Here is a 21,311-nt window from a genome sequence, read left to right as displayed (position 1 = left end):
TGGCCTTTTCTCCTGCCCCTACCTATGCTGCAAGCAACAAAGACACTCAGAAGATTGAAGACTCCAACAGAGGAGTTTGGCCCAGGTTTAAGGGACAAACCTGCATATTAGGGACTGCAATATCCAGTGGGGTGAGAAAAACTGCTTAATCTAGATGTTGCCCAGTCTAATAGGGTTGAGAGTTTAGATGCATGCTTATATTTTATTTTATTTTGGTAACTAACTCTGACTTTCTGCCTATCATTTATAATCACTTAAAATCTATCTTTTATAGTCAATACATTTGTTTAACTGTTTATCTTTACCAGTGAGTTTGCCTGAAGTGTTTGGTAAGGGTGCTTGCTCAGGTTTACAAAGGCTGGTGTATATCCATTTTCCATTGATGAAGTGGTGAACCAATTAATAAATTTGCAAGGCTCATCTTGAGCAGTGCAAGGTGGTATATTCCTGAGGTATAAGGCTGGGAGCTGGGGGGATTTGTCTGGTGCCTTTCTCTGTGTGATTCATGAGTGACTCTGGAAGCATTCATGCAATCTAGCTGGGTGAGGGGCTCCACATGCTGTTGTGCTGAGTGATAACAGCTCCTGGAGGGGTTTGCTGCTTGTCACTAGCAAAGCTTGTGAGAGACAACCCAGGCTGGAGAGTTAAGGGGGCACAGTGGTCCCACAGTCACAGGCTGCCCCCAGGGATCCCATCACGTAGAGTTCCCCTTATAATAAACTCATTCCCAAGGAATGGCGCCACCTGAGCCGTGTGCTCCTCCGCACTTGTTGGGTTTCCTCACCCTTAGTTCAAAAAGTCCTCGACAACGTTTTTAATTTTACATGCCAGCAATCTGGTTCTGTTTTGGTTTAGGCGGAGCCCATCCTTCCTGTAAAGGTTCTTCCTTTCCCCAAGGATTCCCCAGTTCCTAATGAACCTAAATCTCTCTTCTCAACACCATCATCTCATCCATGTATTGAGACTCTGCAGTTCTGCCTGTCAAACTGGCCCTGTGTGTGGAAGTGGAAGCATTCAGAGAATGCTCCCATGGAGGTTCTGAATTTAAATCTCTTATCTAGAAGATTAATATTATCCTCCAGGACTGCTCTCCTGCCTTTCCCTATGTCACTGGTACCTATATGTACTATGACCACTGGCATCTCCCCAGTACTGCACATAAGTCTGACTAGATGTCTCATGAGATCCCCAACCTTCACACCCAGCAGACAATTCGGTTCTCCCAGTCATCGCAAACCGAGCTATCTATTTTTCTAACAACTGAATCCCCCATTACTATTACCTGGCTCTTCCTGGTAACTGGGGTTCCTTCCCACAGAGGGGTGTCCTCAGTGCGAGAGGATACCACAACAACATCAGGAAGGAGGGTCCCAACTATGGGATTGTTTCCCTCTGCCTCAACCTGATATTCTTCTTCCCCAAGACTTTCATCCTCCTCAACAGCACAGAGGCTGCCAGACTGGGGGTGGGACCAGCTCTGCTGTGTCTTGGAAAGTTTTCTCTGTGTCTCCCTTAGCTCCCTCCAGTTCAGCCACTCTGGCCTCAAGAGCCTGTATTGTGTCTCTGAGAGCCAGGAGCTCCTTGCACTAAGTGCACACATACGCCCCCTGCCCACAAGGCAGGTCATTGTATATGCTGCAGTCAGTGCCATAAACTGGATAACCCCACTCTGCTGCTGGACTTCTGCCTGCCTTCGTTTTACTTTTGCAGTGTTCACTGAATGAATCACTAGCTGTGAACTTGCTGCCCTGCTCCAGGCATTAGTGACTCATCGTCTGCATGGCCTTGTGTTTGTAATGACCATCAGCTCCAGTGAAGGACGCTGAGTGATCTCTGGAGATGGGCTTCGTTAACAAGCCCTAGAGCAGGGACAGCATGGGCACTGTCTGGGCCAGTATCCTGTAACACTGCCTGCCAGAGTGCATCAGCCCTTCCGGGGGGGAAGGCACCTCTGGGCTGAGAGGGGCGTCCATGCTCCATGGCTCCAGCCAGTCCTGGCTCTCCCTGCTGACACTGCCAACAAGGGTCCACAATGCCAGTGGGCCAGGTGGTGTTTGTGCTGGGGACACAGGGAGTTGGGCCATCTATATGAATGTTGGTGAAAGACAACAGTGGGGCATGGATTCTCCTTGTGCTCTGCCTGCTGCTGCCCTTGGCCTTCCAGGCCTCTGCCCTTAGCACCTGAAGACAGCACTAGGCTATGAACAATCCACCCATCAACTGCTTCAAAGCAGCTTCCTCCAAGGAAGAACAATTAGTAAGTCCTCTTAATTAGACAACAAGTCCATATCTGCCCAGGGATGCTGGGCCAATTCCTGGACTTCCTTCCTTCCACTATCAGCCTCCCAAACACACTTGCAGTTCCGACATGTCCCACTGGCCAGGTGTGCCCCCAGCACAGACAACCCCAGTGCAAGAGACCTACCACAGCCTGCCTCATCAGAGCCATCGGAGCAGTCGGCTCGGCCGTCACACTCAGGATTCTCTTTCCACACACACTGGCTGTTCTGACAAGCAAATACATTTCCATGGCAACTGCCTGCAGGAACAGAAAGGTGGTGGTTAACCTGGCCCCTCCAGACTAAACAGTCTTCCAGAGCCCCCCACCAGGGACGGCAGATCCAGAGCCTCTCTCTGCAAGGCCCCATCCCCTGGTGCAGGACTCATTCTAAGCTTGTTCTGCAGAGAACAAAGCCTGGAGCTGGTGACAGAGGTTGGGCACATCCCCAAATGCATGGTGAAAAAGTCCACGACTGGACCCTCATGGAGAATGGAGAGAAAGTGTTTCTGGGCAAACTGGCTTCCCAGCCCTTCCCTGTTGCTAATGGTAACTACATAAAACGTCCACCCCCCCAGCCTCTTTCCCTGCAGCCACAGGAGACATTGCACCAGCATGAACAGGTGTGAACCCCACTGGGGCTGAAAGTAGCAGCTGTTACACCAGGGCTGCCCTTGGCCCTCTGTCAGCCTGTTGTGACTGCACATGCATTTTGGTAGCTGAACCAGGGCTGGGTCTGTGCCAAGACCCTGGAGCCACCCCATCCTCTGGGAAAATTCAGACTTCAGACCCGGATTGGGACTGGCACATCACAGCCAGATCCATCTCTGTAACTGGACCTGAGGCCTGGGCTCCCCTGGCTCAGGGACCAGAGAAAAGGAAAGGCACCGCTGTACTGTGCATGAACATGAATTATTGTTGGGCCAAACCATGTTACAAACTCAGAACAAAGCTACAGCGTCGATGGTCTTCAAAGCTCCAATCTCCAGAGCAGAAGGGAGCAGGGAAATGGCTCTTCTAGCCCTGACTGTGAGCATGGCTGGATCCTCCTGAGTGATCCAGCTGGAATGGGCTAATCCTGGGAGGGTTCTGCTCCTTGGGAGGATGCAGGCCTCTGGGTATGAGCAGGCAAGGCACTGATCCAGGGAGAACTCATACCTGATTTCAATCCGATTCCATACAGAGACGCCCCGCTTGGCCCTGTACACAATGGAGAGATAGGGAGGATGAGAGGATGCAGTAATTCTAGGCTCACAGGTCCAAAGTATCTTCCAGCATGGGGTTGGCTACTGGCACAAGATACTGGGATTAGTATTGAGATGCTCATCTTTTCAGCTCTCACAAGTGTAGCAGCCACCATCCTGGCCACCTGGGCCCTCCAGCTCTGAAAGCCTGAGCCTCCAAAGCTTGAGCTAAAGAACCAGGCTCTGCAGCTGTAACAGACTTCTGTCCTCGGTGGATCAGATACAGGGGGCTCACAACACACATTGACCAGTGGGCCACCAGCTCACCAGGGCAGCGTTGAGGAACTCTGACATCTTAGGATGAGTCCAGTGACTCTCCATGGCTATTTCTCCAGTCAGTGACAGCCAAGAACTAACACCTCTCAGCCCTGAGCCTGGTGAGAGGGGCTTCCAGCTCTGATGATAGCTGGAGATGACCTCTCTGAGCACAGCCAGGTGCACTCCAGCGTGCCCCATGCTTTCCTCTTCAGACACCCCCAGGCCTGCGTGGAGAGAAGCAGGGGAGCAGTGAAAATACTGAAATGAAATCTTTGCTAGAAAACTTTCCAGGAGGCTGGAGGTCACCTGCAGCCAAACCCCAGCTGGGAGACATGCCCTCCCCTATGTAATAGAATGTTAAACTATATTATACTGTTCGGCCACTAGGTGGTACTATGTGTAACATGCTTTACTTAAACTCACAATAGCCATTGTTGACAATATATTAAAGAATCAAACAACTCTGGTGTATCTCTATATCATGGAAGCTCTGTAGCCAGTCCTGGTACAGAAGCCTGACCTGCTAGCAGCAGCCCAGCAACCTGTCATGTACAAGGAATACAGGTCATGGTGTCAGAAGTAAACTAGTGGTAGAGGACAATAGAAACAGAAGGAAAACAGCAACAAAAGTTGCAGAGGGAAGGAAAAAAAGTAATAAAGTTTGCAGGATCTCATCAACATGTCACTCCTCAATGTCCCAGAGAACTTCAGATTTGAGACACCTTCGGAATGGAGAGACTGGAAGCAGTATTTTGCAAGTTTTCTCATTGCTACTAAACTCCACCAGGAAACTGGTGATATTCAGGTATCTTCTTTAATTTATACTATGGGGAAGCAGGCAGAATGTATGTTTAAATCTTTTATCTTTACTGAAGACAGTCACAAAGATGACTGTAAAAGGGTTCTGGCTTTGTTGCAGATGCATAAAGTATGTTTGATGCATACTTTAGACCTCAGAGAAACATGGTTTCTGAAAGAGCATGTTTTTAGCAGAGTTTTATAAGAACTCTGCATGCATTGGCTGAAAACTGTGATTTTGGGACTGCACAACAAGGAAATATCAGAGACAGGCTGTTTATTGGGTTAACAGACCAAAGCTTCTCACAGCAACTACAATTAAAGACAGACTTAAATCTGCCCACAGCTTTACAGAAAGCAAAGCATTCTGAACTAGTCAAACAGTAAACCAAAAGGCAGGAGCAACTTGAAAAACCTGAAACTAAGTTAGAAGCTCAAGTTCTAAACAGACACAGCAGAGTGCTAAAAGTGATTACTATAAAAGCCCTGAGGCTATGAGGGAGTTCCTGGTTAATGACAAATCTTTCCAGACTAAATGCACAAGATGTGGAAAAATTCATAGTTCAACAGATGTTTGTTTAGTCAAAGATGAAAGGTTTAATAACTGCACAAAATATGGACATTTTGCAGCTGTTTGCCATACCCAGGCAGTCAGGGAGTTGACTAATATTACAGATGTTTCTGGGATCAATCATGTGTGATGACATTGGGATCGGATACAGAGGGACCTAGACAAATTAGAGGATTGGGCCAAAAAAAACCTGATGAGGTTCAACAAGGACAAGTGCAGAGTCCTGCACTTAGGACGGAAGAATCCCATGCACTGCTACAGACTAGGGACTGAATGGCTAGGTAGCAGTTCTGCAGAAAAGGACCTAGGGGTCACAGTGGACGAGAAGCTGGATATGAGTCAACAGTGTGCTCTTGTTGCCAAAAAGGCTAATGGCATTTTGGGCTGTATAAGTAGGGGCATTGCCCGCAGATCGAGGAACGTGATCGTTCCCCTTTATTCGACATTGGTGAGGCCTCATCTGGAATACTGTGTCCAGTTTTGGGCCCCACACTACAAGAAGGATGTGGAAAAATTGGAAAGAGTGCAGCGGAGGGCAACAAAAATGATTAGGGGTCTGGAGCACATGACTTATGAGGAGAGGCTGAGGGAACTGGGATTGTTTAGTCTCCAGAAGAGAAGAATGAGGGGGGATTTGATAGCAGCCTTCAACTACCTGAAGGGGGGTTCCAAAGAGGATGGAGCTCGGCTGATCTCAGTGGTGGCAGATGACAGAACAAGGAGCAATGGTCTCAAGTTGCAGTGGGGGAGGTCCAGGTTGGATATTAGGAAACACTATTTTTCACTAGGAGGGTGGTGAAGCACTGGAATGCGTTACCTAGGGAGGTGGTGGAGTCTCCTTCCTTGGAGGTTTTTAAGGCCCGGCTTGACAAAGCCCTGGCTGGGATGATTTAGTTGGGAATTGGTCCTGCTTTGAGCAGGGGGTTGGACTAGATGACCTCTTGAGGTCCCTTCCAACCCTGATCTTCTATGATTCTATGACACAGAGCCTGCCTGGAAACTGAAACTGAATATTCATGCAAAGACTATTGACTTTAAAGTGGACTCGGAAGCAGCTGTGACCATCATCTCAGAAAGGACTTAAAATCACCTTCAACCCTTCCCAGAGCTGAAATCACCTTGACTAGCCCTGGAGGTATCTGAACTGCATGGGCCAGTTCACCAGAAACACAACTTGCAAAGACAAAAACTTTGCATTCAGAATGCATGTGACCAAAGGATCAAAGACCAATGACTTTCTCAGCTGCACTGTGGCAGACAGAATGGGCCTAATGAGAAAGGTGGAAGAATCTGATGGAGTATTTGGTGATATTGGAGTTTTGAAAGGCGCTCCAGTACAAATAACCTGAAGAGACAATGCTGAATAATACAGTGTACAAACACCTCTACCAAAAAGACCTTGGAAGAGACTAGCTGCAGATTTATGTGAATTCAGAGGACATCGTTACCTGGTCATAGTGGACTATTTTTCCAGGTATATAAATAATGTACTTGAAAGACATAACATATCACAGTGTTATTGAGAAACTGAAGTGCACTTTTGCTCATTTCAGTATTGCTGAACAATTAGTGATGGACAACGGACCACAATTCACTGCAGCAAGATTTAAATAATTCCAAATAAAATATGATTTTGATCATATTACTAGAAGCCCACTTTACCCACAAGCGAAGAGAGAGGATGAGAGAGCTATACAGACAGCCAAGAAAATCCTACAGCAGCAAGATCCATTCTTTGCTGTTCTGAATTACATATCAACACCAATAGCAGGTACTGGATACACTCCAGCACAACTCCTGTTGGGGAGACAACTCAGAACAAGAATCCAACTTTGGACAAGAATCTATCTTCAAAGTGGTCAGACATGAAGAGAGTAGCCAAATCAGGTAAAAAGGCTGAACACTTTTACTTTTACAACAGATGTCACTCATTTAGGGAACTGATTGGTCTAGAACCTAGTGACTGTGTTCATGTCAAATTGGATGGAGAAAAAGGGTGGACAATTTCAACTGTCGTAAAGAAAAAGAATTCAGTGTCCAGATCATGTGATTGTGACAGACAGTGGAGAGTTCAAAACAGAAAACAGAGAGTTCCTCAGAAAGAACAATCAATCAACAGAGGGAACTCTACAGATGGAAGATGCAGAACAGAAAGATGACTCAAAGCTTCCAAACTGACCACAGCCAGTCATCACAACTAAATGGTTCTGCTTTCAGGATGTGTATCTAGAAAACCAGTACAATTCAGAGACACTTAACAGACAATCCATACTGCACTTTAAAGACAGTGTGATAGTGTAAATATTGTAAATGGTAGGAATGTAGAACTTAAAGAGGGAGGAGTGATAGACTGTTAAACTGTATTAGACTGTTCGACCACAAGATGGTGCCATGTGTTAGATACCTTAAGCTCACAACAACCATTGTTGGCCGTACATTAAACGATCTCAGAGCGAACACATCTCTGGCGTATCTTGATATAACGGAAGCTCTGTAGTCAGTTCATATCCGGCCTGCTAGTAGCAGCCCTGCAACCTATTGTGTACAAGGGGTAAATGACACCTTGCTAGCATAGGCGGCGAGCTACATGGGCCCATGGTGCTCATGCTCCATCAGTACTTAGGAACGTGGGCCTGGCTCCACCAACGTTTGGGCTTATCGTGCTTTGGGGGGGCACTGTGCTTTATGGGGACGCGGGGTCCAGGGCGGCCTCGGGGGGGTTAGCGGGCGGCCTGGAACCGGCAGCAGCAGGCGACCCGGCCCCAGCCCACCCTGCTCCACTCCCTCCCCCGCCCCCATTCCACCCCTTTCCCCAAGCCCCCGTCCCGCCTCTTTCTGGCTTCTGCCCCCGAGTGACACCAGGAGCCGGCGGGGTGGAGTGGAGTGGGCTGGGACCAGGTCACTCGCTGCTGCCGGCACCAGGCCCCCTGCTAACTCCCTAGGCCACCCTGGACCCGTGTCCCTGTGAATCGCGGGCCCCCCCAAAGCATGGAACCCAGGGCGATTGCCCCGGTCTGTCCTATGGACATTCTGGGCACCACCAAAAATTATACAAACCTGGTGTCCATGGCTCTGGTGATGACTTTCCCTTGCAACCCCCCAGGCTGCCCTGGACCCCATGTCCCCCTGAAGCACAGGGCCCCCCCCAAAGCACGATAAGCACAGGGTTTGGGGCGGTTGCCCTAATCCATCCTATGGATGTTCTGGGCACCACCTAAACCTGGCGCCCATGCTTGCTAGTCAATCCATTGGAGCCAACCAGAGCTAGAATCTCCCAGGGAGATTGAATTGGGCTTTAAAAACCAAACTGAGATAAAGCTAAAGCCCTGAGGTGATTGGTCTAATCCAGAAAATTGTTTGTGGCTTTGCTAAGTGCAGCCCTTGCCTGTTATCAGCCTTTGCTCAGGTTACTTCTCTCTGGCGACAGACCCTGCCTGAGGAGGGAACCTTTTGTGCCTCTTGGCAGGGACAGGAGATGCTTACCTGTGAGAGAGGCCGAGGCAATGGTCCCATAGGTGGCCAGCGGGATGCCCTGCTCCCTCAGTGCTGCAGCCAGCCCATATCTGAGCGCCTCTTCCTCCACACTGGAGCTTAAAGGCCAGGGAGCCTGAGGGCTGAAGTGCAGCCGGAAATGGACAATCACACTGGAGTTCCCATTCCTGCTGGAGGAAAAGACTCACTGAGCACATTTCCTTAGGACAGTGCAAGGATGAGCTGTGATCACAGGCCTGTACTCCCTGTTAGGATATAGATATTCAGGCCTGTCTGTAAAGGCCTATACTTTAAGAATTTAGGTGTATTCTTATCACTTAGCTAGTTATAGAGGTATAAGAGAAATAATCAAAATCACTCTTTGTATGTGTAAGGGACAGTCTGAGGCCTGGTTCTTAGGCTAAGGCCTTTGGCTAAGCAGCAGAGGCAGCCATAAGCTGAGAAGTGAATGGTCACATCCTTACATCCCAAACTAGTCACATGGAAATAAGGTGCTATTGGGCTGTTAGGAACACAATCCTGTCCTGATATTCCTATCAGCTCCAGAGAAAGGGAAGAGCCTAGAAGATGTAAAAGGAAACTTAGTTTGATAGCATCCTGTCTGGCAAGAACTCACTTATCAATAGACACAGCTGGAAAACCCTTATGTCTGTATAGATGTAGTTGTGAAATTCTTACTTCTGTATTGTTTTCTATTTTTTTTTGCATGGTCTCTGTCTGGTTCTATAATTGTTTCTGTCTGCTGTATAATTAATTTTGTTGGGTGTAAACTAATTAAGGTGGTGGAATATAATTGGTTAAATAACCATGTTACAGTATGTTAGGATTGGTTAGTTAAATTTCAGTAACATGATTGGTTAAGGTATAGCTAAGCAGAACTCAAGTTTTACTATATAGTCTGCAGTCAGTCAGGAAGTAAGGGGGGAATGGGAACGGGGAATGGGGGTGGGGAAATTGGAATCATGGTTTGCTAAGGGGGGAATGGGAACAGAGAATGGGAACAGGGATGGCTCTGTGGTGTCAGAGCTGGGAAGGGGGACACGGAGGAAGGAAACTGGAATCATGCTTGCTGGAAGTTCACCCCAATAAACATCAAATTATTTGCGCCTTTGGACTTCGGGTATTGTTGCTCTCTGTTCATGCGAAAAGGACCAGGGAAGTGAGAGGGTGAAGGAATAAGCCCCCTAACACTCCCTCCACCCGCCCTTGGCCCCAAACCACAGTGCTCCTGGAGGAGCCTGTGGGTAGATGCCAACCTATTTGCTCAGCAATAAAACTTCAGGGTTTCCACACTGATTCTGGTCTGGAGGGTTCAGAATGGGCCTGTCACTTGCTTTAAAAAGATTAATGAAAAATATTGATAATTAAAATGTTTATCAAAAACGTTATTGAAAAATCTAATCTACAACATGAACCACATTTTGTTTTACCAAAAAAATCAGTTTTTGTCGAAAAAATCATGACAACCATTTTAATCACATTTTTTATAAGGATTACAAATACTCAACATTTTTTGAAAAAAAATCCAAGAGTTGGCAAAAGGCCACATTTTGACAAAAAATAAATAAATCCCCCCCCCCAAAAAAGATAGTGATCAGAAGTCAATCCAGGCCAGACTCATGGAGCCGCAGTACTCCATGGCTGGCTGTGGGGGGCCACAGAGCAGCACACACTCACCTGTACTCCAGGACAGCGCAGCCAACACAGCTCCCTTCCAGCGGAGAGCCTTGGAAGCTGGTTAGAAACTACAAGACAAAGAAGAGTGAGGCCAGCAATCACTGGCTCAGATTTTCTTTAAGCAAAACGCCCTGGGGAGAAGCGATCAGGGCTGGGGAACCTTGGGGAACTGTGTCTGAGAAGTGAGTCTGAGTTCCTGAGCCCGCCGCCCCCCACGCCCTGGGCAATTTAACCGCTTTGCCAGCTAGCTCCAGAGAACTATTTTCACAAAACTGTTTTTCCAGTTGAAAACCAGCCTGTACACAAGAAGTAGAACCACCCGGGGGTGCCACCAGAAATTTTTCCCTTGGTACGCACTGTCAATCCCTTTAGAGAGATCCCCACTGCAGCTGCTGGCCCCAGTGTCTCGCTTGCCTTCCAGCATGGCCCAAATATGGGCAGTGTCCCTCCCCGTCCCTGAGAAGGGACACAAGCTGCTGGAAGCAAAGTGAAGCTGGGTAGGCCCTCGGGGGGAGCCCTGGTGCAGGAGCCGGCTCCATGGTAGCGGCAAGGAGGAGCAGCACTGACCACTCCACTGCCCAGTGTGCTCACTCAGGTTTGGCCCCACAGCCCCTCCATTGACAAACCTAGCAGCACTGTGCATGGGGCTTTAAATAAATTAAAATTTTTAAATTAATGGAGATAGCCTATCTCCTAGAACTGTAAGGGACCCTGAAAGGTCATTAGGTCCAGCCCCCTGCCTTCACTAGTAAGACTAAGTACTGATTTTGCCCCAGATTCCCTAAGTGGCCCTCTCAGGGATTGAACTCACAACCCTGGGTTTAGCAGGCCAACGCTCAAACCAGTGAGCTATCCCTCCCCCCACTGCAATGCTATTCACTCTATTTTGGCCCCTCTGCCCCTCCATCATGCTTGGGGTGCTGTGGGGCCAAAAGCTGAGTGGGCAGGCAAGGAATAGCTCAGTGGTTTGAGCATTGGCCTGCTAAACCCAGGGTTGTGAATTCAATCCTTGAGGGGGCCACTTAGGGATCTGAGGCAAAAATCTGTCTGGAGATTGGTCCTGCTTTGAGCAGGGGGTTGGACTAGATGACCTCCTGAGGTCCCTTCCAACCCTGACATTCTATGAGCAATGTGCATGGCTGTGGGTGCCACTGGCACCACCATCTCACCTGCCCCCAAAAGCTGGTCTGGCCTTAGCTGTCTTTTAGCTAAGTGTTCTTAGCTTTGAGTAGGCATGTTCCACTCCCCCATCTGCTCCCGTCCTCAGTCTCTGTTTGCTTTTCTCTGTGCCATTTCCCTCCGATCTGTGCAGTTATGCAGGATGCCACAAGCATGGCAGCATCACCTTCCCCATTCCTCCAGCAGAATCACCCACCTCCCCTTTCTGCTGCCTCCCACCGCCTCTTCTTTGCAGGGCAGGAACCCAAGAATGTTCCAGGTGTGTCAGGACATCCCAAGCCCACAATATCAGCCCCTGCCAGCCCTTTCCCACTTGCCAGGAATGGTGCAGATGATTGCTGAGCAGGTTGCCTGCTCACCTGAGGCTGTACTGTGTCACTTCTGCAGATTAGTGCATTTCCCAGAGCATGAGACTCCTGTGGTTTTCAAAAGTGTCTCTGAAGTATGGACTCCTCTACGACCATCACTCGTTGGGTCACCTCAGACAGATGCTAATGGCAGGGGGCTCTCTGGGACCCCTGGCCAATGTCAGAGGAACAACCCACTCCTTGCACCATTTTTCTTTTACTTCTAATATTCCCATGACCCCATAGCATGGCCACTGCATCCTTTGAGCTGACGAAATCAGGATGGGACTGTCCTTGGAGCTCCAGGTGTCTCTCTAAACCACCAGAGGAGCCAGTGCTGTGTGATGAGAGACTCCCAGCCTCCCTCTCCAGGGATTGCTTCCTGCTGATTTGGGGCCACAGCTGTGCAATGCACAGGCAGCCGGGACTTTCATTGCAAGTTCTGGATACCCATGGAAGAATCCAACTCACCAGCCTTTCCAGAGTGGGGGTCAACGTCCTGGAGTAGTCCGAGTTCTCCCTTTGTAAACTGCTGTCATATGCAATTCCTTTCAGTTCCACGGTGTGCTCAAAGCTGAGCTCTTGTGCAGAGCAATAAGCTGCAGACAGAGGTCAAGAGTGCCACAAGGGAGACAAGTAAAGGAGACTTGGAAGCTGACAACATCTAGGGGACTGGACCAGCTTCTAAGCTTTGGAAATCTCCCATTTAAAAAAAAAAGATTATCCGCCTCCCATCTTCCTTGTGCCTCTTTGATTTTGTGCTCTCCCTACAGCACACATCTCCCCTGATCTCCCATTAGCATCTTGGAAGCTCCATGCAGACAGGAAGAGCAAAATGCCAGAGATGGGATTCCCCATGTGTATATAAGATGAGAATTTTACCCTGAGTCTTTATCTAATGTGAATGTCGAAAGTGTGAAGTTTTATTAGTGCTGGGGGAGTTCTCAGCGTTCAAGGCAGCAAAGGGCCTAGAAACAATATAGTTTAGTTCATTGAAAAACATTAGTGATATTCTTGGTAATCCCAGCTCTAGTCACACGACAGGGTCTCAGACAACTGGACTGTGGTTAGCAACTGGAATAAACATATTGTTATTGGGATAAGCAGAGAGTAGAAAAAGAAACCAAGAAGTAGCCATTAAGATTTTATTTTCATCATCCTAGAGCTGCTTTTGTTTCCTGCAGGGGCAGGAAATATTCAGTGGCGTGTGGAGCCCTGCAACAATCTCGCGCTTACAGTCCCAGTGTCACAGCAGGTCGCAATACAGCAAACCATCCCGCAGCTGCAGCCCCGGAACATGCTCACTGAGCAAAGAACTTTGCTGGGCGATCAAGCCCTCCTGAATGTGAGAGCATTGCAGTGAGCTCATCCACAACTCTGGGCTTGGGAATTAGCACCAAAAGGCCATGCAGAGGATGTGGCTTTGTGGCAGCATTTGAATGCAGAGGTGGGCTTGGAGGGGTCAGCTGGCAAAGAAGCTGAGGGAGGGAGCCCCAGGCACAAGGGACAGCAGCTAGAAGAGGGTGTGTAAAGGGCAGAGGGAGAGGAGAACCAAAGGACCATCTTGAGAGAGACCCCCCTAGATGACGGGAGAAGGAATAGGAGGAAAGGAGAGTGGGGCAGAGTCGGGGTGGCATTGTGCAGGACCTTGGAGGTAGAGATGAGAGATTGAAAGGATTCATAAAGTGAGAGGAGGCCATACCCCATCACAGAGGGAAGGGGAAGGGCATCACTGTTTGGTGTCCTCACCAGAAGACTTCCCCTATCTCCCTGCTCTTTCTTCTACCTCTCCTTGTCCCCCGTGATGGCAGCCATCCTTGGCCAGAGAGGACTGAGTGGGAGCTCATCAGTGCCTTGCTTTGCTGTTGAGAAACAGAAAACTCTCCCATCCAGATCTCATAAGTTCAGTGAAGGTCTCGAAAAGCATCTAACTCCTGGCTGAGTATCTGAGCTGAACCCAAACATCCTGTCTTTTGAGGTTCACCTGCCATAGGAGAACAGGCCTGGGACACTGGCACTGATTGCCCAGCCTGTTATTCACAGACAGTTTTTCCTTTGTAGCTTATAAACAGTAAGAGCAGATCCAACTGCAAACTTACCCATTAGAATGCCCAGGGAAAGGAGAACAAAGCCACCCACGAGTACAGTCACGATGGTTACCTTACAGCAGGTGCTGTGTGCCGCCAATCTCACCCTCTCTATGTCTGCTGCTGGCTTTAGAGCTAGGTCCATTTGTTCCATGCTTTCAAAACAACTCTACAGGTGACCTAGGTGTTTGAAAAGAAGGAGTGGGCATGTTGGGATAACATGTAAGATCTCAGATATGTTCATGTCAAGACGCCCAACTCAGGTGTTACCAGTCAGGAAGAGCATCACACATGAACAAAGAACTTTGCTGGGCGATCAAGCCCTCCTGAATGCGAGAGCATTGCAGTGAGCTCATCCATAACTCTGGGCTTGGGAATTAGCACCAAAAGGCCATGCAGAGGATGTGGCTTTGTGGCAGCATTTGAATGCAGAGGTGGGCTTGGAGGGGTCAGCTGGCAAAGAAGCAGAGGGAGGGAGCTCTCAAGTGATGAGTGATGAGACATGAGGTCTCATCACTCATCCCTTCCCCAGAACATGTGTCATGTTATGAGCCAAGGGCTCTTTTACTAGATCAGGCTTACGGGGTCTGAGACATCGATCACTCGGGTCACCTCACTGGCCAGGCACCAGTGGCCAGTACCATCGTTTCCCCATGCTGTTGCAGTGATTAGAGAGCTAGGATGGGAAACCCCTCGACACAACAAAACCCAGCTTGGATTTTCTCCCCAAACTCAAACATGTGGGTAACTCCTTTGACCCATCACATGGTATTGGTATGTGCTCTGTGCTTTGGGTTCCAGTATGGACGGCAAGTGAATGGCTGCAACACCAAGCAATATGGAGGCAATATTTCCAGACTGGCTGGAAAGCTCATGGCAACCTGTGGTGTGGAGTTTCTAGACCAGATTTCTGCAGACCCAAGATGTTCGGATAGTTCAGCTCAGAAACCACCTGTTTGGGTTCTTCATTGAACCAACTCCCCAAGGCTTTGGAGGTTCACTGCTTGCTATAAGGAACCCCTTGTGTTTTCTGCTGTGGCCTTGCAGGTTCCATCTCATTGTTACGTTCATGTTTTGCCCAGATCATTCCCTGAGCCCCTCTTCTTACACTAGTTCAAGCACAGTTCTGCTCTGAAAAGTCACTGTGCAAAAGTATCATCAATGGTAGAGCTGAGCAAATCCTGGGCTCTGAGGGTCAAGCTGAGCTCTTTCTGGCTCATTCATCACCTGCAAAAGAGACTCTGCAATCAGACAACTTTGCTAACTGCCCTGTTGATGCTGCCCAAGCAGTAATGGACTCCAGCTCGTTCTCGCTGAGCTGGGATGACCCTGCTGAGCTAACAGGAATCCAAAGGTGCAGAGAGTTTGTCTATTCTGAGCTAGGGGCCAGCCTGACACAGTTCCTCTTCACGCACACAGCCTATTTTTCTCATCTGCACATGATCTCCCAGCCTGTGAGAGCAGCTACCGCACCACGGACTGTCCTTCTTAGCAGGGTAAGATGTGCCAGTAACATAGCAGTACACAGGGATGGCTGCCCTGCTCATGTCCAGGATCCACACTGGCATGAGGCTAGTTAGCCATGGTTGCCAGCTCATCTCAAAGCAGGTTCTGAGCTCTGTCACTTTAGCAAAGACAAAGGACCTGGGTTGTTCTCTCTCTGTCTCTTTTTTAACTCATGTTTATTGAAGTAGCTTAGAGAACTGTGTCTTTATCTCCTGTCAATGTGACTAACTGGATGTCTTTCTGACTTGGATGTTGTTCTAAAAGATCTGTTCTACTTCAGCCACAAGTTACTGGGCTCCATACAGGAACATAAGAACGGCCACACTGGGTCAGACCAATGGTTCATCTAGGATCCTGTTTTCCGACAGTGGCCAGTGCCAGATGCCCCAGAGGGAATGAACTGGACAGGGCAATTATCGAGTGATCCATTCCCTGTCATCCAGCCCCAGCTTTTGGCAGTCAGAGGCTAGGAACACCGAGAGCACAAGGCTGCGTCCCTGCCCATCCTGGCTAATAGTCATTGATGGACCTGTCCTCCATGAACTTATCTAGTTCTTTTTTGAACACTGTTATAGTTTTGGCCTTCACAATATCCCTGGCAATGAGTTCCATAGGTTGATTGTGTGTTGTATGAAAAAATATCTCCTTATGTTTGTTCTAAACCTGCTGCCTATTAATTTCATTGGGTGACCCCTGGTTCTTGTGTTATGGGAAGGAGTAAATAACACTTCCTTATTCACTTTCTCCACACCCATTTTTGATTGTATAGACCTCTAGCATATCCCCCCTTAGTCATCTCTTTCTAAACTGAACAGTCCCAGTATTTTTAATCTCTACTCACAGGGAAGCTGTTCCATACTTCTAACCATTTCTGTGGGCCTTCTCTGGACCTTCTCTGGACTTTTTCCAATTCTAATATCTTTTTTGAGATGGGGCGACCAGAACTGCATGCAGTATTCAAGGTGTGGGCGTACCATGGATTTATATAGTGGGATTATACTTTTTATCTTATTATCCATCCCTTTCCTAATGGTCCCTAACATTCTGTTCGCTTTTTTGATTGCCACTGCACATTGAGTGGATGTTTTCAGAGAACTATCCATGGTGACTCCAAGATCTCTTTCTTGAGTAGAGACAGCTAATTTAGATCCCATCATTTTGTATGTATAGTTTGGATTATGTTTTCCAATGTGCATTACTTTGCATTTATCAACATTGAATTTCATCTCTTCATCTCATTTAAATGGTCCTGAGTTATATTCTAAAGCACAAGCCTTGAGGGGGCTTGATCAGTCTTTCAGGTCATGTTCTCACTTCCATTGAGTTTCCATGTGGAGGTCCCTGTGAAGGCGGCTCAGCCTGACAGAGTACGTGCAGGTCCCAGATCCTCTCTCTGTTGTGTTGGGAAATACTGAAGATGAACCTGATACCTCCAGAGAAATCTTTTTGGAGTTTCCACTAGGTGGGACCTGGGTGTTTCTGCCGAGTTCTGAACAGTTCTAAAAGTCTGAGAGCTCTTGATCCACACTTTGTTCCCTGTTCCAGTCCAGGCCCTGCTTTTGTTCTGTGCCAAACATGGAAGTTTTGTTGCTGCCGAATGTTTATTTCAGCATCCCAGTCTCAAAATTCCTTCAGGTCAGGCCACTTCGGTGTGCCACAGGTGAAAGCGTTCTTAGTCTTTGTTCCATCAGAAGTTTTGCTGGAGATAGTCGCAATGCAAGCAGTGTTGACCAACATGCCAGGAGTGCTTTATATGGGTCCACTGATTTTTGAAGAAGTCTTTTTAAAGTCTGCACTGCTGTCTCCACCTCCCTGTTGCTCTGGGAGTAATGTGGACTGTAAAATCAAAGTCCTGTGCAAATCCTAGGAATGTTTCAGAGATAAACAGAGGCCTATTATCAGTTATAAGAACTTCAGAAATTCCATGTCTTGCAAATGCTGACTTCAGTTTCTGGATGACCTGTGCCAATGAAGTTTGTGTAAGTACAGCCAAGTCAATATATCTGGAGAAGTAACAGATTACTATAAGGTATGTGTGTCCTTTCCGGAAAAACAAATCGGTTGCACCCGCTGCCAAGTTCTGTCAGGTAGCTTTGTAGAGAGTAATGGTTCTGGTGATTGGTTTTTTCCTTGTTGCGTACCTCGCAGCCCTCTGCTAAGGTCTGAATTTGCCTGCTCAGACTGGCCACCATATGTTGTGCTCATGCCCTGCACTTGCTTATGCCTTGGTGCCCATCATTGAATTGGAGAGCATCTCTTTCTGAAGTACTGCAGAGATAAGAATTAGCCGTAATTTCAGAAGCAGGACATCAGCCATGTGGAGGTCATTGCGGTCCTGCCAATATGTAGGAGGCCTGTTGCAAGTTACTCCTTTGACCCTGCTAGGGTGACCAGACGTCCCGATTTTATCGGGACTGTCCCGATATTTCCTTGTTTGTCCCGACGTGCGGTTGGGACTCTGGACAAACAAAGAAATGCTCCGGAGCCCGGAAGTGCTCGCCCCTCCCCCCCGACTCCGCCCCCTCCTCCCCCCATTGGCTCCCTCCCAGAATCCCCGCCTCTTCCCCAGGCTCACCGTTCCTCCTCCCTCCACAAGCGCTGGAGGGAGGCCCGGGAGATGCAGGGGGAGCGGGTGCTGTGAGTGAGAGTCCGGCCTGGCCCCGAGCAGGCAGGACTCAGTTGGGCGGTAGGGAGAGGAGGGGGGCGGCCCGCGGGGCCAGGCGGCGGCTGTTCTCCCCCCCGGGCAGCGGGACTCGGGAGCAGCCGCTGCTGCAGCTCCCACTGCCGCGGGGGGAGGAAGCGGCCGATGGCCAAGCTCGGCCGCTGCGGCGCCCCCGAACCCCCCGAGCCTGGGCCTGCTGCGGAGACCCAGCAGTGCGCACGCTGCACCCAGCCCCTGGCCAGTCGCATCTGGGCTGCTGCCCAGCTGGTGCAATCCCGCGGTGGCCCCGGGGCGGAGGCATCGTCAGCCCAGGCCCGTTCGTTCCCCTGCGGGACCCGAGCGGGATGGGGGGGCTGGGGCCTGCTGCCCCCACTCCGGGGCCGCTGCGGGATAGCACCAGCTGGGCAGCAGCCCAGACGCGACTGGCCAGGGGCTGGGCGCAGCGTGCGCACTGTTGGGTCCCTGCAGCAGGCCCAGGCTCGGGGGTTCGGGGGCGACAGAGCTGCAGCCGCCGAGCTTGGCCATCGGCCGCTTCCTCCCCCCGCGGCAGTGGGAGCTGCAGCAGCGGCTGCTCCCGAGTCTTGCTGCCCGGGGGGGAGAACAGCCGCTGCCTGGTCCCGCGGGCCGCCCCCCCTACTCTCCCTACCGCCCGACTGAGTCCTGCGTGCTCAGGGCCAGGCCGGACTCTCACTCACCCTGGCCCCGCGCTTCCCCTGCGTCTCCTGGTCCTCCCTCCAGCACTTGTGGAGGAAGGGTGTTTTTTTTTTCCCCCCTCCCCCCCGCGTCCCGATATTTGACTTGGGTGATCTGGTCACCCTAGACCCTGCCCTCTTTGGCAGAGTTGAGTCAGTTTCTGGCAAGTCTCCTCCTTTAGCTGGTTTTCTCTAATTTGCTGAAGTCGCTTGGCAGATACTGGAGTAGCTGCCAGAACAAGCTCAATGTAGCCTGACATCTTTCTTTAAAGCTTTTTCTTTGTCCATTGGTGGCTGATCAACTGGGGCTATAGATAGTCTGCTGCTTTCCCTAGTATGTGTTCAATGTTGAAAAAAAGTCACATCAGTCAGTCAAAATCTCTGAATCCTAGGTGGACGGTCATCCAGCGGTTTTGAACACAAGAATGCCAGTAAGGGCTTGGGGTCTGTTTCTGTGTCAACATTCAAACAGATATGCACTGAGCTGTTCACAGACCAAGTGACTGTCAGTGCTTCCTTTTTCACTTGCACATGCTGCTGCTCAGTTTCTGTAAGTCTTCTTGATATGAATGCAAATGAACTCTGGTCTCCTTCTGACTGTTTTTATGTGAGCACTCTCCTAAACTGCATGAAGATGCGTTGTTGGATGGTTTACCGAATAGTGAGCCAAAACAGGTGGAGATGTCAGTAGTTCTTTTATTTTATGAAATGAGTTTTGTTGTGGGCTATGCCAGATCCAAATATTGTGACCATTAAGATCTCTTAAGGGTTTGTTAGATGAGCTAAATTTGAAAAGAATTTCTCAAAATGAGTTGCCATGCTCAGGAATCTTGTTATAGCAGAAACTTGTTGGGGTTCAGGTAAGGCGAGTAATGCCTTCAGTTTTTTTGAATCCAGCTGAATTCCCTGTTTGCTAATTATATGTCCTACAAATTTTATCCACTGCTTTCCAAATTCACATTTCTCATTCAGAGTGAAGCCAGCTTGTTGGAAGCATCTCAAAACTGCATGTAGTCACTCATCCTGTCCATTTTTATCTCTGCTGTATACTAACACATCAGTAGCATTGCAAAGGATGCCAGGAAAGCCTGGCACAATTTGAGTGATTCTCTTTTGGAAATGTTTCAGAGTAGCAGCCGTGTTAGTCTGTATCCGCAAAAAGAACAGGAGTACTTGTGGCACCTTAGAGACTAACAAATTTATTTGAACATAAGCTTTCGTGGGCTACAGCCCACTTCTTCGGATGCATATGCTTATGTTCAAATAAATTTGTTAGTCTCTAAGGTGCCACAAGTACTCCTGTTCTTCTTTTGGAAATGTTTTGGTACATATGCCAAATGGAAGATGATTGAAACAGTACCTTCCAAATGGGGTGATTAATGTAGTTAATGGTACAGCTTCTTTAGCAAGGGCGATTTACCAAAAGCCTGCTGTAGCATCTAATTTTAAGAAGAAGGGGATAGGGATGCAGCATGGGGCTGTGAGAGTGAAGGGAGTCACTGCTGCCACAGATTTACTTTGAACTCCCCGTCAGCTTTCCTAGCCCCGTGATCCATCTCCCGTACAATTTGCTTTTTGCCATTATACATTCCAGTTTCTCTGTTAGGTGTGGCCCTTGTATTGCTAGCATCACTAGTAGGGGAGTTGTCAGTCTGTGCTTACATATATTATTTTTGAATACCTTGCCATCCTTTCTCCAGTTTCCCAAGGAACTGGCAACAAACATCCAATGTATTGGCATTAGCCCCATGAAGAATCTTATTTGGTCTTTGCAGATCCCCATCCTAGGATCAGTTATAATCTTTTTTTGGAATTGCAGTGACTGCTGCCCCAGTATCGATTTTAAATTTAAAGTTTTGGCCATTTAGGTTCATGCTTGTGTACCAAGGTCTTTTCTGGTCTATTGAGGATATAGTCGCTAGAATTGTGGCCCCATTGTCATATGATGAAAATATTCCCTTTTGGCTTGTTTACACTACTCTGGGTGACTTGCATGCTATTGCAAAATGTCCCATATTTTGTGGCCGCCCTTTCATAAATTTGGCACTTTCGTCGATAATATTCTGTCTGCCTATGAAATGGGCATCAAAAGCCTCTATTCTGTTGGTGTATTCCTTCTTTTCCTCATCAGTGAGGGGCAGGGTACATAGGATGTCATCAGCAGCATTGCCCATGGCAAATATCAGGGCATTTACCTGGTATTTTTGTGCTTTCTCTGTTAAACCAGAAGTCATCTGGCATTGTTCAAGTCTCTGGATCCAGCAAAGCCAGCTGCCTGACTTGCCAAAAATAAAACTCTCTAACAGAGCCAATTGCCCCAGGGGCTCCACTGCTGTGCTGAGCAAGGCTGTGCCTCCTTCCTGCAGCTGGTTTCACAGGTTTGTTCCCTGCCTGTATGCTTTGCTCACTCACTCACTGCTCCAGCAGTCTGGGGTCTCCCTTCACTCCTTTAGAGAGACAGATTCACACACTGCTGACACCATGTAGTGTGAGGAAATAGACACAAAGTAAAGCCGCAAC

At 48.7% G+C, this 21,311-nt stretch overlaps 1 protein-coding gene across 1 annotated transcript in view; it reads right to left on the bottom strand.

Annotated features, from left to right (window-relative positions):
- Positions 1 to 14,103, bottom strand: part of TMPRSS9 (transmembrane serine protease 9) — a 49,575-nt gene extending 35,472 nt beyond the window's left edge. The window contains exons 1-6 of the mRNA XM_065578212.1: positions 13,944 to 14,103; positions 12,316 to 12,443; positions 10,319 to 10,386; positions 8,633 to 8,808; positions 3,437 to 3,478; positions 2,426 to 2,539 (exon numbers count right to left, since the gene is read on the bottom strand). Of these exons, the coding sequence (XP_065434284.1) occupies positions 2,426 to 2,539; positions 3,437 to 3,478; positions 8,633 to 8,808; positions 10,319 to 10,386; positions 12,316 to 12,443; positions 13,944 to 14,085 (670 nt within the window). The 5' untranslated portion in view covers positions 14,086 to 14,103. The remainder of the gene's footprint in view (positions 1 to 2,425; positions 2,540 to 3,436; positions 3,479 to 8,632; positions 8,809 to 10,318; positions 10,387 to 12,315; positions 12,444 to 13,943) is intronic.
- Between the last annotated feature and the right edge of the window lie 7,208 nt (positions 14,104 to 21,311).

Source organism: Chrysemys picta, chromosome 25 (assembly GCF_011386835.1).
Source record: "Chrysemys picta bellii isolate R12L10 chromosome 25, ASM1138683v2, whole genome shotgun sequence".
Taxonomy (NCBI): domain Eukaryota; kingdom Metazoa; phylum Chordata; order Testudines; family Emydidae; genus Chrysemys; species Chrysemys picta.
This window is presented reverse-complemented; position numbering and strand designations above follow the sequence as displayed.